Here is a 23,137-nt window from a genome sequence, read left to right as displayed (position 1 = left end):
TATTGTTCGATTCTTTTTTTCTGCTTATTATTATGGCACCCTCAACGGAGTTGGGGTGACATATTGTTATTCTACGTTTCTTTTTTTTCTTATTATTTTTATTAATCTTCTTCCACACTTTTTGTCCACGCTAGTTCTCAGAATCTAATGGGTCAATGATGATGAAACTCTACTATAATAAGGACCCCCATGTGAAGTTGTGCATCTTGCTATGGAATGGTCCAAGATGGCCCCCGTTTCCATGGAAACGGTAAAAATGTAAAAAAAAATCAAAATTCCAACTCTTTCATTGTAAGACCCAACTAGATGAAACTTTATGGAAATGTTCCTTGGTATGCCCTGATATACAGACAATATTTAGAAATTCCAAAATGGCCGCCATTGTCATAGAAACAAGGCGAAAGTTTAACATTGGCCCAATGGGAAAATACATTAAAGCTGTATTTTCTAAAGGAATATAAGATCAAATCTATTAAAACTTTATTGATATATTACTTGGTATGTCCCAAAGTGGCACCTGTCTTTGGAATTTTGGAAATAGTAACTGTTACCATGGAAACAGCAAAAATTTCAAAAATTTCAAAATGCTCCAAACGAGATGAAATTTTACAACAATGTTGATAAACATGTCTGAAAGCGTTTTTTGACTTTGAAATTTTCAAAATGGCTACCGCTCGCCTGGCAATAGGGGGACGAGGGTGCCATCCGTTATTGCTAGCAATTACAAATCTAGTTATGGCACCCTCAACGGAGTTGGGGTGACGTATTGTTATTCTACGTTTCTTTTTTTTCTTATTTTTCTTGCAACAAATTTTGTCCGCGCGATTTCTCGAAATCCAATGGACCAAAGTTGATGGAACTTCACAATATTAAGGACCCCCATGTGTTGTGTTGCAGGAAGCATGGAATGGTTCAAGATGGCTACCGTTACCATGGAAACTGAACAAATGTGAAAAATTCCAGTTTTGGGTTTTGGTGAACTGTTTGGATATGCTTTAACTCAGAATCATTATATTTTAATACAATGTAGGTGCCCACTATATACAGGTGTTGGGTGATTTTGGCACTCATTGGAACTACTATGTTGCCATGGAAACAACACTAAAAATTTCAAAAATCACAAAATGCTCCAAGCTTCATAAAACTTCACACTAACGATGAGCAACATTAGAAGATGTGGCATTTGGAGTTGGAATTCCCAAAATAGCTCCTGTTACCATGGAAACAATGCAAAAAGGTCAAAAATTTCAAAAAAAGATAAAAATGCTGCAAACTGGATGAAACTTTACTGAAATGGTCACTGGCATAAGCAGAGTTGACTTTTGAAGTTGGAATTTTTAAAATGGCCGCCGTTACCATGGAAACAGCAAATTCGTCTGATATATCAAAATGCTCCAAACTTAATGAAACTTCACAGTAATGATGAGCAACATTGGAAGATGTGCATTTTGAAGTTTGAATTTTCAAAATGGCCGCCGTATCCATGGAAACAGCAAAAATATCCAAAATTTCAAAATGCTTTAAACTTAATGAAACTTTGCAAAAATGTTAATAGACATCTGTAGATGCACTCTTTGACTTTGGAATTTTCAAAATGGCTGCCGCTCACCTGGCAATGGGGGAAGGGTGCCATCCGTTATTGCTAGCAATTACAAATCTAGTTATTATATTTATTCTTCCACACTTTTTTGTCCATACTATTTCTCAGAATTGGCTTGAACAATATTGATGGGACTATACCATAATGTTGACCACCACATTCTATAGTGCAGTGGGGTATGGCATCATCAAGATGGCTGCCGTTACCATGGAAACGAAACAAATGTGAAAAAATCCTGTTTTTTGTTTTGGTGAACTGTTTTGATATGCTTAAACTCAGAAACATTATATTGTGATACAATGTAGGTGCCGGCCATATACAGGTGTTGGATGATTTTGGCACTCATTGGAACTACTATGTTGCCATGGAAACTACACCAAAAATTTCAAAAATATCAAAATGCTCTAAACTTCATGAAACTTCACAGTAGCGATGAGCAACATTGGAAGATGTGGAATTTGGCGTTGGAATTTCCAAAATATCTGTTGTTACCATGGAAACAATGCAAAAAGGTCAAAACTTTGAATTTTCACAGAACATTCCAGAACATCAATGTTAAATTTATTCTAGAGACATTAAATGGTATATGATTATGGAGGGGAAAAATTGCAGCGGGGGTTTGACTTTGAAATATTCAAAATGGCCGCCGTTACCATGGGAACAGCAAAATTATGAAAAACTTCAAAATACTTTAAATTTAATAAAACTTATAACAAATTTTGCCTAGCTTATGTAGACTTAACTTTTGAGTTTGGAATATTCAAAATGGCCGCCGTTACCATGGGAACAGCAAAATTATGAAAAACTTTAAAATGCTTTAAATTTAATGAAACTTATAACAAATTTTGCCTAGCTAATGTAGACTTAACTTTTGAGTTTCGAATTTTCAAAATGGCCGCCGTTGCCATGGAAACAGCAAAAATTTTCTGAATGGCTGCCGCTGGCCTGGCAATGGGGAAAGGGTGCCATCCGCTATTGCTTGCAATGGCAAATCTAGTTTTTATTATTATTATTCCACACTTTTTTGTCCAGACTATTTCCAAGAATAGGATGGACCAATTGTTATGGAACTATACCAAAATGTTAATGACCATGTGCAGAAGTGCAGTCGAGGGTTGGCATATCCAACATGGCTGCCGTTGTCATGGAAACAGAAAGAATGTAAAAATGTAATGGAACATTCTAGAACATTAGTGTTAAAGTAAATCTACGGTCATTAAATGTTATATAATGGTATAATATTATGGGGAGCACAATATGAAGCAGCAGTATGACTTTGGAATTTTCAAATGTTGCCATGGAAACTGTTCAAAAAAAGCAAAGTTTTGAAAATTCTTCAAAAATGTATGAAACGTTACAGAAATGTTAACATATTAATCTAGATGCGGCATTCAACTTTGGAATTTTCAAAATGGCTGCCGTTACCATGGCTGCTGTTAAGAGGCAATTGGTGGACCAGGGTGACATCCGCTATTGCTTGCAATGGCAATTCTAGTTTATTATTATTATTCCACACTTTTTTGTCCAGACTATTTCTAAGAATAGGACGGACCAATTGTTATGGAACTATACCAAAATGTTAATGACCATGTGCAGAAGTGCAGTCGAGGGTTGGCATATCCAACATGGCTGCCGTTGTCATGGAAACAGAAAGAATGTAAAAATGTAATGGAACATTCTAGAACATTAGGTTAAAGTAAATCTACGGCCATTAAATGTTATATAATGGTATAATATTATGGGGAGCACAATATGAAGCAACAGTATGACTTTGGAATTTTCAAATGTTGCTATGGAAACTGTTCAAAAAAAGCAAAATTTTGAAAATTCTTCAAAAATGTATGAAACGTTACAGAAATGTTAACATATTAATCTAGATGCGGCATTCAACTTTGGAATTTCCAAAATGGCTGCCGTTACCATGGCTGCTGTTTAGAGGCACTTGGTGGACCAGGGTGACATCCGCTATTGCTTGCAATGGCAATTCTAGTTATGGCACCCTCAACGAAGTTGGGGTGACATATTGTTATTCTACGTTTCTTTTTTTTCTTATTTTTCTTTTTCTTCTTCCACACATTTTGTCCGTCGTGTTTCTCGGAATCCAATGGACCAATGTTGATGGAACTTTACTATAAGGAGGTCCCCAATGTAAAGTTGTGCACCTTGGTATGGAATGGTAAAAGATGGCCGCCGTTTCCATGGAAACAGCATAAATGCGAAAAAAATCAAAGTGTTCCAAACTGGAAGAAACTCCACAGGAATGGTAACTGGCATGTGCTGATTTGCAGTTTGACTTTGGAATTTTCAAAATGGCTGCCGTTACCATGGAAACAGCTAAAATATCAAAAATTCTAACTCTTTCGTTATAAGATCCAATTGGATGAAACTTTATGAAAATGTTATCCAGTATGCCAAGATGTCAAGACAATATTTAGATATTTCAAAATGGCCGCAGTTGTCATGGAAACTGGGGGCAAGTTTTGCATTGACCCTATAGAAAAATACATAAAATCTGCATTTTCTCAAAGAGTATTGCACTGAAGTAAATGAAACTGTATTGATATATAACATGACATGTGGCAATGAGATGTCTGCTTTTAGAATTTTTGAATTATCTACTGTAACCATGGAAACAGCAATAATGTCCAAAATTAAAAAAAAAAATCAATTTGCTGCAAACTACATGAAACTTTACAGAAATGGTAACAGGCATAGGCGGAGTTGCATTTTGAAGTTGGAATTTTCAAAATGGCCGCCGTAACCATGGAAACGGCAAAAATGTCAAAATTTTCAAAGTGATCCAAATTTTATGAAACTTTACAAAAATGATACTTTCTATGTGTAGAGGCGCTATTTGACTTTGGATTTTTCAAAATGGCTGCCAGTCACCTGGCAATGGGGGAACGAGGGTGCCATCCGTTATTGCTAGCAATTACAAATCTAGTTCTTTTTCTTTTTCTTCCGCCACTTTAAAAATGAACTTGTCCGCAGCGTTTCTCCAAAACCGCTTGTCAGATTTACTTAGGATTTCATAGAATGTTAGACTAATATATCTAGGTGGGCCATCAATCTTTCGTTTGTGCATTGGGGTCTGTTAAGGGCTATTTTGAGGGCATAGAGAGGGGAGGGGTTTACTATAGAACCCTATGGGATTTTATTTTTTAAAATTTTTCAATTACTATAACTTGAAAACTGTAAGTGATAGATACACACAGTCTTCAGAAATGATCACAGGACAATAAAACAAATCAAATGAAACAAAAGGGAAGTCCCTGGGGGTCACCCCACCCCCCTTGTTTAAAAAAACTTGTAAACGGTCAAGATCCCCACCCCTAAACCATATATATTCTAGATACACACAGTCTTCAGAAATGATCACAGGACAATAAAACAAATCAAATGAAACAAAAGGGAAGTCCCTGGGGGTCACCCCCACCCCCCTTGTTTAAAAAACTTGTAAACGGTCAAGATCCCCACCCCTAAACCATATATATTCTTGTATGGGACAATAAAGCAAATCCAATGAAATAATTGAGGAGTCCCTAGGGGTCACCCCCACCCCCTGCTGTTTGAGAACTTGTAAACAGTCGAGATCCCCACCCCTAAACCATATATATTCTTGTATGGGACAATAAAGCAAATCCAATGAAATAATTGAGGAGTCCCTAGGGGTCACCCCCACCCCCTGCTGTTTGAGAACTTGTAAACGGTTGAGATCCCCACCCTTAAACCATATATATTATTGTATGGGACAATAAAGCAAATCCAATGAAATGATTGAGGAGTCCCTAGGGGTCACCCCCACCCCCTGCTGTTTGAGAACTTGTAAACAGTTGCGATCCCCACCCTAAACCATGTATATTCTTGTATGGGACAATAAAGCAAATCCAATGAAATATTTGGGTTGTAAACAGTCGAGATCCCCACCCCTAAACCATATATATTCTTGTATGGGACAATAAAGCAAATCCAATGAAATAATTGAGGAGTCCCTAGGGGTCACCCCCACCCCCTGCTGTTTGAGAACTTGTAAACGGTTGAGATCCCCACCCTTAAACCTTATATATTATTGTATGGGACAATAAAGCAAATCCGATGAAATGATTGAGGAGTCCCTAGGGGTCACCCCCACCCCCTGCTGTTTGAGAACTTGTAAACAGTTGCGATCCCCACCCCTAAACCATGTATATTCTTGTATGGGACAATAAAGCAAATCCAATGAAATATTTGGGGAGTCCCTAGGGGTCACCCCCACCCCCTGCTGTTTGAGAACTTGTAAACGGTTGAGATCCCCACCCCTAAACCATGTATATTCTTGTTGGGGACATTAAAAGAAATCCAATGAAATAATTGAGGAGTCCCTGGGGGTCACCCCCACCCCCTGCTGTTTGAGAACTTGTAAACGGTTGAGATCCCAACCCCTTAACCATATATATTCTTGTATTGGACAATAAAACAAATCCAAGGAAATAATTGAGGAGTTCCTATGGGTCACCCCCACCCTCTGCTGTTTGAAAACTTGTAAACGGTCCCTATCCCAACCCCTAAACCATATATATTCTTGTATGGGATAACAAAGCAAATCTAATGAAATATTTGGGGAGTCCCTGGGGTTCATCCCCTTTGTGTTCTTTTAATATATCATTTGAAATTTTATTTTAGTACAAACATGTTTAGTTTGTTTTATGTTGACAAACATGCTTAGTTTGTCAAAAAACGTGCTTAGTTTGTTTTGAGTCTAACCATGAAGAAAGTGTCGTGAAGTTTGCACCAAAAGGTAAGTAAATTTATGATCTATATAGGCTCTATGTATGTATGCTCTATGTATGTATGCTTTATGTCACTGTTTGTCACATTAGATGGCACCAAGTAAAATTTGAGGTTTGTGAAATTTGTTCTCCAATGCTTTTTTTAATATTTTGTGTAAATTTTATTAACCTAGTTCAACCTTGAAATTTACAAATATATAAGTAACCTCAAATTTTGCTAATCTGAAACTTGGCTTTAAAGATTTTGATGATGCATTGAACATAAAATATGATAAAAAATGTAAAAAAAATAAATTGAAATTTTATAATTAATTTACTTAATAAAATTACTCTTGCCAAGGCCAGGTTTCACATTGCATGGTTAAGTCTGCACGTAAAGAATTGTGTAAGCTAGTGCTTCTTTATAGCTTTATTTGTAGACCCTCCTCGTGGTGGTGCCGGATAACACTCATTCACATCTTTAGTTTTGCACTCAGCAAATTTTTAAAAAAAATTAACAGAATTCAAAATGATTTTTATCATTTCTATTATTTAACATTTCCTAACACTTAAAAATTTCAGATACAGAAATATATGAATGATACAATAGGTAAATTAAGGATGTGTTTGATTGGCCAAATTAACCATGCTATTTTACATTATATATATATCTATACTCTATTTACCATTTATAAATATTCACACAAGATTGCATTGACAGCATCATCTTATCCAGAGATATAGATGTAAAATATATTGAAATTTTGTTTTGTATTATTTTTAAAAACATCTGCCTTCAATTTTGCAGTAATATCAAATGTTTTTTTTTTAATTCTATTTATAAATTGTATTTTATGTACAGTCAATACCAGGCCTACCTTTTGAAAAAAATAGCTGATATATATACAAGATAGATTTCTATTAATATTCAAATTATTTAAAGAATGATAAATAAAAGTTACCTTTCACATTTTTTGGATAACATACATTTGTATAGCATATATGCAAGATTTCACTATCATATTTAATTGCTGTCGGAACATCTTTCAATTCTTTAAAAAAAAAAAATACACTATAGTATACTTAATATCTAATATATTTTGTAAATTTTTGTTTCTTAATTGTTGTTTTTCATTGTTTTGCAAAATTTTTGACAATTTCATTGTATACATTCCAGATATTGTACAACATGGCACGAAATAAAGCAAGACGACTAAAAGACAAAAAACGGAAGCAGCAATTTAGAGAAAAGGTATGTATGTTTAGATATAGGACTAACATGACTGGTAACATAAGTTTAACCAATATTTAAATCTTATCTTTTGACAAATAAAGCAATTAAAAATGAGTAAAAACAAACTATTTAAAAAAATTTGAAATATGTATAAATGTAATAAAAACACTACCACTGGGTTGGTTGTAGTTGTTTTGATTTTAAAATGTAAAGCCATATTATTGAAAATGGTTTTCTTTTACAAAATTTTGGCAGTGATTTTGTTTTACGAAATTTACAAACATACTTGCCTCACAACAATTTCTTGTGCTGAAGCTACCCAATAACTAGTCAGAAAAACTTGAAGGTATTTGAAAAATTATTTTGACTAAAATCAATCTCAAACTTTTTCGTGAAACACATACCTGAACAATATTATACTGAGAACCAGAAATTTGTTTAAACACAAAAACTATATCATTAATTCACAATAATGTAATAAGTCAAAAACTATGTATCAGTAGGGGTTATGTATAGTTGAACAAATACCCATTAATCACTTTATCTTTACAGGTTTCTTCATCTTATGTCTACTTTCCGGTTAATACAGTTGGGAAGGAACGTATGCAGCTATTATTAAACCTTGAATCTACCAAAACTCAGAATACTAATCAAGCAACAGATGTTTTATCATCTTTACAACTAGCTGCACCAGCTACATTTCAAACCATTACTGGTGATGGGAACTGCTTCTTTGCAGCATTGTCGTATACCACTTGTGGTCATCAAAGATTTCATGACATAATAAGACAGAGAATTTGTAACCATTTTATACAAAATCAAAATGACTTGAAAGGTTATTTACCTCCACAGTACAAAGGAAACGCCAATTCCTATTTAGTTCACACAAGAATGAGAGAAAATAAAACCTGGGCAACAGAGGTGGAAATTTTCACAGCCAGCCATTTACTTCAAACTGATATTTACACATATACCAAGTCTGGAGTACATTGGGTTTGGCTTAAGCACAGTACAATAACTTTATCTGACAATAGAGGAATATATCTGTATCACAAAAACCAAAATCATTATGATGTTGTTCTTACCACAAGTACGCAACCTGTTTTGCAGAATTTTTCATCGGGTTTACAAACATATTTATGTGATCAGCTGAAGAAAGAAACTCAAAAGATGAAAAATGCTGAAGTAAAGGATAAAGCTAGACAAAATAAAATCGCAAAAGAACAGTATATAGAAAATAAAAAAATCAAAGAGAGAAAGGACAAAGAAAAGAAAAACAGGAATGAAAGATTAAGATATAGCACAGACAAAGTGTACAAGGAAAATAAAAAGAAAAGTGGTAAATTAAAGTATAGCACAGACAAAGTGTACAAAGAAAACAAACAGAAAAGTTGTAGATTAAGATATAGCACCGACAAAGTGTACAAGGAAAAGGCAAAGAAAAGTGGTAAATTAAAGTATAACACGGACAAAGTGTACAAAGAAAACAAACAGAAAAGTTGTAGATTAAGATATAGCACCGACAAAGTGTACAAGGAAAAGGCAAAGAAAAGTGGAAAATTAAAGTATAACACGGACAAAGTGTACAAGGAAAACAAACAGAAAAGTTGTAGATTAAGATATAGCACCGACAAAGTGTACAAGGAAAAGGCAAAGAAAAGTGGTAAATTAAAGTATAACACGGACAAAGTGTACAAAGAAAACAAACAGAAAAGTTGTAGATTAAGATATGGCACCGACAAAGTGTACAAGGAAAAGGCAAAGAAAAGTGGTAAATTAAAGTATAACACGGACAAAGTGTACAAGGAAAACAAACAGAAAAGTTGTAGATTAAGATATAGCACCGACAAAGTGTACAAGGAAAAGGCAAAGAAAAGTGGTAAATTAAAGTATAAAACGGACAAAGTGTACAAGGAAAACAAACAGAAAAGTTGTAGATTAAGATATAGCACCGACAAAGTGTACAAGGAAAAGGCAAAGAAAAGTGGTAAATTAAAGTATAAAACGGACAAAGTGTACAAGGAAAACAAACAGAAAAGTTGTAGATTAAGATATAGCACCGACAAAGTGTACAAGGAAAAGGCAAAGAAAAGTGGTAAATTAAAGTCTAACACGGACAAAGTGCACAAGGAAAACAAAAAGAAAAGTGGTAGATTAAGATATAGCACAGACAAAGTGTACAAGGAAAATAAAAAGAAAAGTGATAGAATAAGATACCAGACAATTTTGAAATACAAACAATCTAAGCAGGTGTCTTCCATAATGAAATATGCAAACAACTCCATTTTTAGAAATAAGTTGAAAGAAATGTCTAGGTCAAAGTACAGAACAAATACTGATTTTCAAATGAGACTTAAAACTCAAAATTGTAAGAAGTACAAGAACAATACAGAATTCAGAGAGAAAGTCAAATCTGTTTCAAAGAACAAGTACCAACGATATGAATCTTTACGAAATAAGCTGAAGGCTTCATCAATAAAGAGATATTCATCGAACCCACTATTTAGATGTAAACTGAAAACTATGTTAAAAACCAAATATCATAATGACATAAATGTCAGAGAGAAAAAAATAGCCAATAGAAATTCTATTCAGAAAGCAATAACAAAATTTCAGAAAAGCATACAAGACCATCCATTATATGTCTGCACAGTCTGCATAAGATCTTTGTACAAAAGTCAAGTAAAAAAATGTAACAGAGCGAAGTATTCTAACGAAAAAGCAAGCGAATGTTTAACTGGAAATTTTGTTCATACATGTGATAAACATTGTGAAGTAAAATGTGAAAAGGCAAAGGAATGGATATGCTTTACATGTCATAGACATTTATCTTTAAACAATATGCCACCACAGGCACAAGCAAATGGCCTTAATCTTGAACCTATTCCCCCTGAAATTGAAAAATTAAATGATCTGGAAAGACAACTTGTTGCATTACGTATTCCATTCATGAAGATTCTTTGTTTACCAAAAGGAGGTCAATGTGGAGTAAAGGGACCTTGTATCAATGTACCATGTGACTTAAACAGTGTAACTGCAACATTGCCTAGACCAATTAATGATGCACAGTTAATTAAAGTTAAACTAAAGCGTAAAGTTGAATATAAAGGCTATCACAAATTTGGATGGATTAATCCAGCTAATGTGCAGGAAGCAGTTCAGTTCTTTCTAAAAAACAATAAATGGTACAAAGATGTACAACTAAGGAATTTATGGTATACTGAAGATGATTCAGATCTCATTGTTTGTGACAACTCATTAGAGATGGACATTCCTAATGGTGAAAGCAGCAAAGATATTAAAGAAGAAAGCAAGAATAATGATTCTGGTACCATCAGTGAGGATGAAGGTGAAAATGAGCAATCCAAAGACATTGAAGATAATGATATTGCTGCTTATCCTGTAGACACCTGCTTACAGCCTATAGACCTTGGTCAAGAAATCCTTGATACTGACGGGAAGGTGTTTTGCCTAGCTCCTGGAGAAAATCAAATATCAAAAAGCATATTCAAGGAGAAAGGTATAGATGCAATGGCATTTCCACATTTGCATCCTGGCGGAGAGTTTGGATATTCCATGGAAAGACAAGTCAGATTAACACCTTCAAAATACTTTAATGCACGACTTTTGTCAGCAGACACTAGATTTGCCACAGACAGTCAGTATATATTTTTTGCTCAGTATGTGACTGAAATTATGAATGTTACATCAAACATATCAATTGCTCTTCGTAAAGGTAAACAGAAAAGTGAAGATGGACAGAAAGTAAATGCCTCCATGTTAACAAAACCTGATAATTTGAAGAAGATATTGAAATCAGATGTTGGCTTCCGATTCCTCCAGCCTGTTCGTGGAACACCCCCATACTGGGAAAGAACAATGAAAGACCTATATGCAATGATTAGGCAAATTGGAATTCCAACCTTTTTTCTAACATTTTCTGCTGGTGAAACAAGATGGGATGATGTTTTGAATACTTTACTTCAAGTAAGTCATGACAGGAGAAATATTTGTGATCTACAGTGGACAGATAAATGCAAACTTATTAAAGATAACCCAGTTATCTGTGCCAGATTATTTGATCACAGAGTGAAAGCTTTATTCACTGATATTTTGATGTCACCAGCACAGCCAATAGGAAAGATTGTTGATTTCTTCTTTAGAACAGAGTTTCAACAACGAGGATCTCCCCATATCCATTGTTTGGTATGGATTGATGGTGCACCTAAACTAAATCAAGATAGTGATAAAGATATTTGCAGATTTGTTGATCAACACATAACCTGTCAGTTACCTGATAAAGACAAAAATCCCAAACTTTATGAAATTGTTACATCAGTACAAATGCATGGTAAGAGTCACACAAAATCTTGCAAGAAACATTCAACAACATGCAGGTTTAACTTGCCTAGACCTCCAATATGTAATACATTTATTGCAAGAATTGAAACAGATGAACTTGAAAAGGAAGACAGCACAACACAGAAAACACCTTCAACAGCAGAAGAGCTAGATGAAATCTGTAAGCCAAAAAGATCTGCCAAGCAGGTACTAAAAGATGTATGGGCTGTGATCACTTCATATGATTCTTTATCTGAACTCAAATTAAAGGATATTTTCAAAATGGCAAATACAACTTATTCCAAATATAAACAATGTCTACAAACCGTGACAACTAAAAATGTGATACACCATAAGAGGAACCTTTCAGACCTATGGGTGAACAATTACAATCAGTATCTTTTATCAGCTTGGAATGCCAATATTGATATCCAGTTTGTTACTGATGTATACTCATGTGTTGCCTACATCTTGTCTTACATCAGTAAATCAGAAGGGGAGATGAGTGAACTACTTCTTAATGCTAAGAAAGAGGCTGTTAAAGGTAACCAGGATTCAGCAAGCACAATGAAGCAAATTGGACAAGTTTATATGAACAATAGAGAGGTTTCAGCTCAAGAAGCAGTCTATAGAGTATGCAGTTTCAAATTGAAGGATTGCTCCAAAAATGTCATATTTATACCTACAGGTAGTAACCCTTTGAAAATGAGTCTACCTATCAACATAATTAGATCGAGAAAGGATGATGATGAAAATATTTGGATGATAACAATCTTTGAAAAATACTATGAACGTCCATGTTCATCACAATTTGATGACCTTTGCTTAGCAGACTTTTGTTCATTGTATAATATTTACCCAATTTCTCAAAAACCAAAATCATCCAAAACAAATCTTGTCTATGAAATGCAAAATAACTTAGGATTTGTAAAACAAAAATGTAAGGGAAAGGAAAATATCAACAGATATCCAAGATTTAACAGGAAAAAAGCACCAGAAGAATTCTTTCTTTCTTTACTTCAGCTATATTTACCCCATAGAAGTGCAAACATTAAACCACAACTGTATCTAAGCTATGAGGACTTTGTGAAAATAGGGATTTTAGCGGATGGATCTAAGGTGCTAGATATAGTAAATTATAACAGAGAAAGGTATGAAACAGATCCTGAAGAATTAGAAAAAGCATGGGAAGATTTGCAACAAGGAAACATTCAACAAGATGCTTGGGCACAAATAGCACCAGAAGCAGAAGCAGAAAGGTTAGAGATAGAAATGGAAAAACCTGTTAAAATCCCTGAAGAAAATGAAGATCTACCAGAGTTTGACATATTTGTAAGTGAAAAATCACATTCTAGTAATCCAAGCCAATTAGTTGAGCTCAAAAGACCTAAAACAACTGTAAACGAAATAAGAAGTTCTGTCAGACAACTAAATGAAAAACAACAAGAAATTTATTATGAAATCAGGAAATGGTGTATTGATGTTACCCTTAACAAAGAACCTGAACCATTCCATCTTTTTCTCACCGGGGGAGCAGGCACTGGAAAGACGCACTTGGTTCGTTGTATATACCACGAAGCTAACAGAATCCTTTCAAAAACAGCTAGTACTCCTGATGCAACATCTGTCCTACTTACTGCACCCACAGGAACGGCTGCATTTAACATTGAAGGATCTACAATACACTCTACATTTGCAATAAACAAAGCTATCAAACTTCCTTACAAACCTTTAGGAGAGAGTCTCGTGAATAGTCTTCGAGCAAAATATGAAAGTGTTCGCATACTTGTAATTGATGAAATTTCAATGGTCGACCATAAACTCCTGTCATACATTCATGGCAGATTATCCCAAATCAAACAGACAAAAACCTATTTTGGAAACATAGCTATACTTGCTGTTGGAGACTTTTATCAACTACCCCCTGTCCGAGCTTCACCATTGTATAGAGACATCAGTTCTGTTTTCCTTGATCTTTGGAATCCTGTCTTCAAAATTGTTATCCTGACAGAGATCATGCGACAAAATGATGACCAACAACTTGCTCTATTACTAAACAGAATTAGAACACACATTAAGGGCCAGCCATTCTCTGAAGATGATTTGACAGTTTTGTCATCTGTATCTGTGTCAAAACTTCCAGAGAGTTCAGCAAATGTTTTACATATCTTCCCAACAAACAAAGAAGTAAATTCACATAATGAACACATGATCAAAGATGTCTGTAAGCAGACTGTAAAATCAAAAGCAAAGGATTTCTTCAAAAACTCTTTAACAGGACAATTATCACAAAAAGATGAACCTTATTCTACATATACATCAGAAGACTTACAAGATGTCATTGAACTAGGACTTTGTGCTAGAATCATGTTGATTCGTAACATAGACACTACTGATGGTTTAGTAAATGGTGCATTTGGAAGCATAACAGGCATAGAGAAAAGTCAAAGTGATGAAATAAGAGCAGTTTATGTTAAATTTGACCACCCTGAAAGTGGTAAAAAACATATTTCAAATTTGGCACGAACAAAATCTTTACCAAAAGATTCTGTTCGAATATCTCCAGTTGAAGAAGTTTTACATGGGAAGAATGTAACAAGAAAACAACTACCACTCAGACTTGGATGGGCAGCAACTATCCATAAGGTTCAGGGAATGACAGTAAAAGAAATTGTTGTGTCTCTTAAAAGAACATTTGCACCAGGAATGGCATATGTAGCACTTAGCAGAGTTTCATCACTAAAAGGTATGCACATTATAGACTTTGATCCTAAAGTAATTTATGCCTCAGAAGATATAACAATAGCTCTTGATTCAATGGAATCCTTCCATCTAGCAAAAGCTGCAACTGAACCTTCAGTTGAACACTCATTGACTGTTACCTTTCACAATACAGAGGGACTTCTACCACACAAAGAAGATATAACACAGGCAACAGTTATGAAAAATGCAGATATTATTTGCTTTAATGAAACATGGTTAAAGAAGGAAACTTATTTACCACCATCATTATTACCAGACTTTATACTATGTTCTACATCAAGATCAGAAGCATACACATCATCAACATCACCATACAGCACACTAGCTGCAGCTGAACGAGGAGGAGTTGCCACACTAGTTCACAAGGATGTACATTTTTCTAAAAAAAATTACTCAGCTGTAAATATAGAATATGTTGCTATCCAGATTGAAAAACCATCCAAACTTGTTCTCATCAATATTTATAGACCTCCAGTTTATCCTCTACAACTGTTCTGTCATAACTTAGTTCATCTACTAGATGAAGTAGAGAATAAAGAAAATTTGGCAGTTGCCATAATGGGAGATTTCAATGACAATGTGTTTCAGTTAAATTCAAAAATTCTTCAACTCTTCACAAAGTATGGCTACAAACAGATAGTGCAACAGATGACTACAGAATCTGGCAGCTGTCTCGACTTAACCTTTGTGAAGAACTTTGGCAAATGTCCAACATGTACAGTTATTCCTATATATTATAGTTTTCATGATGTTGTACAGATTTATTTTGATTAAAGTGAAATTTTTACATAAAACGGTAAGATTTATAAACTTTAGTGCAAATGAGACAGTTCCCAAAAAGTAAAAAAAAACAATCATACCAAGGTTTTCAACAATGACCTTTATCTAGATTAGCAAAGTAAGAGTAAAAAAACACAATCATTTCAAATTTTCATTGTCATTAAATCCTTTATTAAGTGAGATCTGACAGCTAAAATGGGAAAAATTATAGGGGTAGCAACAAAACAACAAATCAAATGAAATAAAAGGCCAGACCCCTGGGGATCAACCCACCTTTTGTAAAAGGTCAAGACTCATATTGCTAACACATATATATTCATGTTCATAATTTCAAGAAGATTTTTTAAATGACACACAGGGTCAATCCCCTAGGCATCACATATGCATATCACTTTACTAGACCAAACCAATGTGTAATGGACTTTGACCAATGTCAGGCAACTATGGGAATGGAAAATTCTAGGAGCTTTGTTTGGGAGACTTCGTAACAGCATCCTGTTACAATTATTTCTTGTTTTATATTGGATTGGTAGTAATTAAAATAACAAATACACTTAATTTTTAGTATATGTATGTTCATAGTATACAGAAAAATAGAAAACAAAAAATAACGGACTTTGGAAAAAAGGCTAAAAAATTGTCCTGTCAAGGTATTATAAATGCCTTATATAACCGACGAATTCCATGGGGGTGTAGCAGTGGGGACTTCTGATTGCCGTATCAGTGATTCTAAACAATCAACCTAATTGTTTCAACAAAATAGAGGTCCATGCTCCCCCTTATGAAAGAAATCCGCTTCTGATTTTGTCTCTGTAAGTGATTTTTTTTCGGGTATGCCCTTCATCTTTAGAATAAAACTGAATTGAAAATTCAAATGACGCACCTCCCCCCCCCCCCAAAAAAAAAACCCACACACATATAGAAAATGTGGTTTTGCATGCTGTCTCTTCATTCCTTGATTCGGTTTAAACTAACGGTTACAATTGACACCTTGCGGTGTATTTTAACAATTTAAAAAAACGTGCACGTACAGAGTAAACAAAAGAAAATAGTACCATGTGTGTAAAAATTGAGTACTTTTCGGTATTTAACAACGAGATTGGGAAATAGTATATATACCTACCCACTGTTATCTCTTGATTTGTTGATCGTTAATATTTACTTATTATTTAGCAATAAATAAACGAATAATTAGTATTTAATTACTGATATACATATTGATCAATCAAATTGTAGGTAACATATTAATGTTCTACCAAAAACGCAAACTTTCGACTGATTTTTAACTATTTTTGAAAGGTAGCTCTATATGTACCTTAGACTTAAGTGTTATCTTAGGCGTTTCCTTAGTATAAGGAGTTTTATGCATACCACTTAAGTTTTGTGGGCGTGACTTAAAACAACTAAGATTTTACTTATGAAATATTTGATCTTACTCTTAAATTCAACGCGTGTAGCATTGTAAAATATCTCAACCTTATTCATACTTTCTAGGTTAACACAATGTTCATTGCGACACCATGGATTAAGTTTTTATTCTGAACCAATACTTAGAACAATTATCAATGATATACCGCAAGATCGCCATGCAATCGATAAAAAAATAAAGACAACACGATAAAAACACCAGGCATTTGTGGATTTTCATTTTAAATCATGATTCACCAAAAGCCGAATATTTGAAAGCCAAATGTTTATAAAAACTGCAATAGCTGATTAAAAATGTACGTTCAATAATTTCATCTGCCGACATGATTGCAGGAAATAAAAAGTCGCTTTAAAAAAAGCTTTATAAAAGTTCGTCTAAATACTTGAGTTACGGTCATCTTTCAAAGTTACGACCATCTTGTGTCGGTTACGACCATCATCCAAAATACTATAGTTGACATTATGACCATCACAAGTTAAAGTTACGACCATCATGCTGGAATTTTTGAATGACTATTTTACGAAAATTGGAATGATTTTATGTGTCAAATTTTGTTTCAATAAGAATGCACTCACGATATATGTATATGAGACAAGCGGTTTGACTCAAATGAACCTTTTACTGCACGAAAATCGGAAAAGAAAAACTTGTCCCTAGAGTTGTCTCCCATATTCAGATGGTCGTAACTTAGTTACGACCATCCGCTTACCACCAGTGAATTATCTATAGTAAAGGATCCTACAAATTAATGTAACAAAAAATAATTATATTTATAAGTACGTCTGAGTCAGTGACAACTCTACAACAGATATATATATATGTTACAGTGAATTTGTATAATCAGGGATTATGATGTAGAATCCCTCATTTTTCAGGGAATATGTAGAATCACTAAATCATTAGTAATTATATATAATCCCTGAAAATGACCAGTGATTTTACATAATCACTGAACATTTGAATAATTATTCTACAAATTCCCTAATATAATTTCAGGGATTATGAATTAAGGATTCTTTGTTTGATACAAAAAAATATATACAGAACAAATTTATTCGTTCATAGTGTGTAAATTTACCTTTTTTTTTATTGAGTTAAGCCTTCCAATTGATATTTTATCGTGTGTTTTTCTATGTTGTGATGTTATACTATTGTTTCAGAAAAAGGGAAAAGGTTTGGTACCATTAAAACGTTTAATCCCGCTGCAAATGTTTGCACCTGTCCTAAGTCAGGAATCTGATGTACAGTAGTTGTCATTTGTTTATGTAACTTATACATGTTTCTCGTTTTTTTATATAGATTAGACCGTTGGTTTTCCCGTTTGAATGGTTTTACACGTCTAGTAATTTTGGAGCCCTTTATAGCTTGTTGTTCGGTGTGAGCCAACTTTTGAAGGCTCCGTGTTGAAGGCCGTACATTGACCTATAATGGTTTACTTTTATAAATTGTTATTTGGATTGAGAGTTGTCTCATTGGCACTAATACCACATCTTCCTATATCTATCAAATTATCATTTTTTTTACTTTCATATTCCTTGCCAGATGAAATAATTTTGCTTTTAAACACAGAGGATGGTCTTAAAGATATAACCATACAGGGTTTCGAGATAAAGTTGAAGACTTCAAATAATATCAAAATTCCCTTTATAGCAATAACTTTACATATATTGTTTGCTTTTAAAAGCCAGCATCAACTGGATATTCATGTTCTATTTGTAAATCTACAGATAAAATTGAGAAAGGAAATGGGGAATGTGTCAAAGCGACAACAACCCGACCATAGAGCAGACAACAGCCGAAGGCCACCAATGGGTCTTCAATGTAGCGAGAATTCCCGCACCCGTAGGTGTCCTTCAGCTGGCCCCTAAAAATATGTATACTAGTACAGTGATAAAGGACGTGATCAATTACCTCCCTTGGACTGAAAGAGCATGGTGAAAATGCTCCGATAAAAAGTTCATTTTCCTGCAAGAAGAGACCATTGAATTGTAAGCAAAAGATGATATTATGATGCAAAAGTGAATTGATTTCTATAAAATTGAATTATTTGACACTAGGGAGAGAAAAATACACTTTAATTTGATAAAACATAGAAATGGGGAAAACCGGAAGTCCCGCAAGTAAAAAGGTACAACTGAAAACCGACCCAGACAGATAACGTTTAATGCAAATAAATCATCAATCGCTATATGGCGAAGAATGTTTCTACTAAGATACTTTATAAAGCTTGGAGAAAGTGAACTTATCACGGTTTCGTGGAGTGATTTTGATATAAAATGTAAAAGAATAACCCTTGACGATGAACAGAAGCCATTTAGCTCATCACTACCATCAACCCTATATAAATCTGTTACCCAGATATTTGTGAAGGGAAAAAAACTTATCACAATAACTATATTTTAAACAACACTGAACTGCTTAGTACAGGGCAGTGTCACACAGAAATGGGTAGAGACAGAGTTTAACTTGCTAAGTGAAACAGTAGCAGATATTTTTGTGCAAAACAAGGAAAATAATCCTGATGAAATAATAAACAAAATGACATTAGTTTTACCCTTGCAAAATGAAGCTGAACAAAATGAAAACATTCAAAACTCAGATAAGAATTCAAGAGAATCAGATGAAAATGATCATACCCCAACACCAGAAACTGATAAGGAAGGGGAAATAATCAATGAAAAACAAGGAACCCTGTGTGATGATGACATATTACAGGCCATACACAGTATTGAAACTGATCATATTGATCAATCCATAACACTACAGAGTGATGTAAAATCTATCCAAATAGTTGCAAATGAGATGCTTAAAACACTACAATGTTTATGTACAAAAGTGGAAGCTCTGGTAAAAAAGGTTTATCAAGATTACAATAATGTTGTTGATCAAAGATTGAAAAAAATAGAAGAGCAAATTAGTACCGAAAATCAAAATCAAACGAAGTCGAATGATGATAATACACATTTTATTGATACATTGGTTGAACTGACATCACAAGTATCTGGTTTGGAAAATAAAATTGATGAGATGGCAAATATTTCAAAAATAAAACAAACAAACAAAGACATTCAAATTGAAGATAGGATGAAAGAACCTATTACACACAGTGAAGAAAATATGGAAAAAGAACTACAAATCAATGTAGAAACATATAATAAATTTGAAATTTTACAAAATTTTAGTGAGGATAATGTAAACACAGAAAGTTCGCATAATCTAGATGGACAACAAGATGATAAAAACAAATCTAATCCTGCCATGATGCAGGGACATGACCATCACAAACACATAAACACAGATAAATATGTGCATGAAGAAAGCAGTCAATTAGATGAGAAAGACACACAATTTGGACAGGACACAGAACAAAATACTGATATGACAGTGAGTAATCAAAAAGATAAATTCCTGAAACATGAGGTACCAGTAATTGATTTATGGATCGTAGGCACTTCAATTACAAAAAACATTAACCCTAGGCTAATGTACAACAATAAAGTGGTTCAGGTGACAACTTTAGGCGACAAAACCATCAGTGGTGCTAAGTCATTTATCGAATCAAGTAATGTTAAAGCCAAAGTTATTCTATTACAAATAGGGTCAAATGATCTCAATAGGAAAAACCCAAATGAAGCGTTAAATGAGTTCGAAGATCTACTACATACATGTAGGGACTATATCCCTACAGCAGAAATAGTGATTGGTGAAATTCTACCAAGATTCCAGTCAAATTTGCATTGGAGAAAAACATATGAGGAAAAGAGAAGAGAATTCAACTTGGGTCTTAAACGTATGGTAGAGAAATATAAGTGTACTCTATCAAGAAGCCCATACATCTCGGAACATGATGTTATAGATGGAATACACATAACTCCAGAATCAGGACTACCAAAATTAGTAAAGTCTTATAAAATTGCTATAAATAAATTACTTGGCTTGAAGGAACCAACACAACAAACCAGAGTTGGCTTTCATAGAAACAAAAATATTGGACCAACAAATCGCAACTATGCCAGTAGGATGCCACTAAGAGAAAGTCGACAACAAAACCATAACTACCCGTTTAGTAGAGAAGATAACCGTAACTACCAGTACAGTAGAGAGGTCAACCGTAACTACCCGTACAGTAGAGATGAAAACAATTATCAACATCGTAAAAGTGAAAACTACACTCATGATAATAATACCTATAATGATGAAGATCGGCTCTTACACAGTGAACATGAAAAGATATATCCAACGCCCTACTTAAATACGGATGAAAACAATATTGATTACAATCACGGCTATACCAGAGAAATAGGGAGGACTGTATATCAAACGAATGATAAAAATAACACGAATAAAGTGGAAGACCAGACACAAGAAAAGCTCAAATTATTTCTTAAAAACTTTATTCAAGAACTATGTTAAATTGTTAATTATAACCAATTTAAAACATCTGTAATGATTTTTTTCTCAAACTTTTTATCTCTTGCTATTGGAAGCAAAATATTTTTTGTTTGTACTATTATACAAGTCTGATTTTGACACTACTATATAGTACTGTATACTGATAATGGTATTTATGTCAATTACTAGTGATAATAGTATGGCCATTGATAAATATTTGGTATGTGAGGACCTAACTTAAACAGGAATTTATTATAGAAAATTATTGGCCATGTAAGCTGCATACTCACATAATTAAATTATGTCATTGTATGTTTATTGTTTTTAATAATGTTAACAAAATAATTTCATGCCATGATAAAGAAAAGACATCAGAATATATTCACTAAATTAATCTTACCATTTTGCTTACTGGAACAGGCAATATCGAGTAGATAGATGAATGTTTTGGTTTTGTTTTATTGTTTGTTTGCTGTCTTTTAAATGATGAATACAGAAATATAAATTGGAAAACAAATACCACTTAAAAACTACTATATATGCATGTATATACAAACTGAACTTACATGACTTAATTGGTTTCTATAAGAATTGAGACATTGTTAATACTGGATATGTTGGTGAGTTTTTTTCTTATTTTTTCTTTATATTATAATTATTAGATGATACTGTAGAAATATGCAGATATTCATTAATTTAGATGTATACAGGAGAGTTGAGATTTCTCATTATTATTTTTCTAGTTAATACATCTTTTAACTATGATTAATACTTATTTTGCAAGTAACTTATAATATCAGAGTGATAAATGTATGGTTAAATATATAAAGAAAAGATAAATTAGGTCTTATTTTACAGACCAGTTTTAAATTTCCTTTCTTCTTTGAATTAGTAACTATATATATATGATTACTATTAGAACAATAGGACTAAGCTTAAGTTTTAGTGTCAACTTCTTGCAGGGAAAACAGAGATATATATAATCAATGAAACATATTCAAATTGATAATATAACCGTATCAAGTTGGAATGTAAATGGACTTGGGCAAAAGCACAGAGATGAAACATTTTTAGAAAATATAAAATATGATATAAATTTTTTACTAGAAACATGGAAAGGTGACTTATCTGATATAGATATTCCTACTTTTGACTTTTTTTCAAAGTCAAGAGGCAGAAAAAAGAAAGCAAGGAGATATAGTGGAGGTATTATAGTATATATTAAAAAGGAAATAAAAAATGGTGTTATACACATGAAAAATATATCACAGTCTGCAAATAGAATGTGGCTAAAGCTGGATAAAACCTTTTTTGGCTTAGATGAAGATTTATATCTTTGTGGCATATACATACCACCACTTAATTCTCCACATTATAGTAATGAGTATCAGAACCTTGAGTCAGAAATAAGTAAATTAGCAGGGAAGGGAAAGATTTTAATTACAGGAGATTTTAACTCCAGAGTATCTACTAATGCTGACTTTGTTCTGCATGATGACAATAATGATAATTTATCACATTTGTTACCAGATAATTATAAGTCAGATTATGACATGACAAGAAGGTCACAAGATAAGATGTTGAACTCTCAAGGGAGAGAACTTTTAGATCTCTGTGCTACTGCCCAACTCAGACTATTAAATGGTCGATTTATAGGAGACATTTTGGGTAATATAACATGTTTTAATACAAAAGGTTGTAGTATTGTAGATTATGCAGTTACAAGTATGAGTCTGCTCTCTTCAGTGAAATATTTTAAAGTTCAAGATCCATCACCATTCTCAGATCACTGCCAGTTGGTAACTGACATAACATGTAATTTTCAGATGAGTAAACTTCAAAGCCAATAT

At 33.6% G+C, this 23,137-nt stretch overlaps 2 protein-coding genes across 2 annotated transcripts; both read left to right on the top strand.

The window, feature by feature from the left end:
* Positions 1–7,537: 7,537 nt before the first annotated feature.
* Positions 7,538–15,460, top strand: LOC139510848 (uncharacterized). Its single transcript, XM_071297387.1, has 2 exons — positions 7,538–7,600; positions 8,135–15,460. The coding sequence occupies exons 1-2, from the start codon at positions 7,538–7,540 to the stop codon at positions 15,458–15,460; spliced, it is 7,389 nt and encodes a 2,462-aa protein (XP_071153488.1).
* Positions 15,461–19,433: 3,973 nt separating this feature from the next.
* Positions 19,434–21,308, top strand: LOC139510847 (putative leucine-rich repeat-containing protein DDB_G0290503). The gene has a single exon (XM_071297386.1). The coding sequence runs from the start codon at positions 19,434–19,436 to the stop codon at positions 21,306–21,308; it is 1,875 nt and encodes a 624-aa protein (XP_071153487.1).
* Positions 21,309–23,137: the final 1,829 nt, after the last annotated feature.

Source organism: Mytilus edulis, chromosome 2 (assembly GCF_963676685.1).
Source record: "Mytilus edulis chromosome 2, xbMytEdul2.2, whole genome shotgun sequence".
Lineage (NCBI taxonomy): Eukaryota > Metazoa > Mollusca > Bivalvia > Mytilida > Mytilidae > Mytilus > Mytilus edulis.
Note: the sequence above shows the minus strand (reverse complement) of the source record. Positions and strands in the feature narration are given on the sequence as shown.

What these genes read in the sequence shown, in the direction of transcription:
- LOC139510847 (XM_071297386.1), top strand. Translation starts at nt 19,434, where the DNA reads ATGACATTAGTTTTACCCTTGCAAAATGAAGCTGAACAAAATGAAAAC.
- LOC139510848 (XM_071297387.1), top strand. Translation starts at nt 7,538, where the DNA reads ATGGCACGAAATAAAGCAAGACGACTAAAAGACAAAAAACGGAAGCAG. An exon ending in AGCAGCAATTTAGAGAAAAG is followed by an intron (nt 7,601 to 8,134) that starts GTATGTATGTTT and finishes TTATCTTTACAG; the next exon opens with GTTTCTTCATCTTATGTCTA.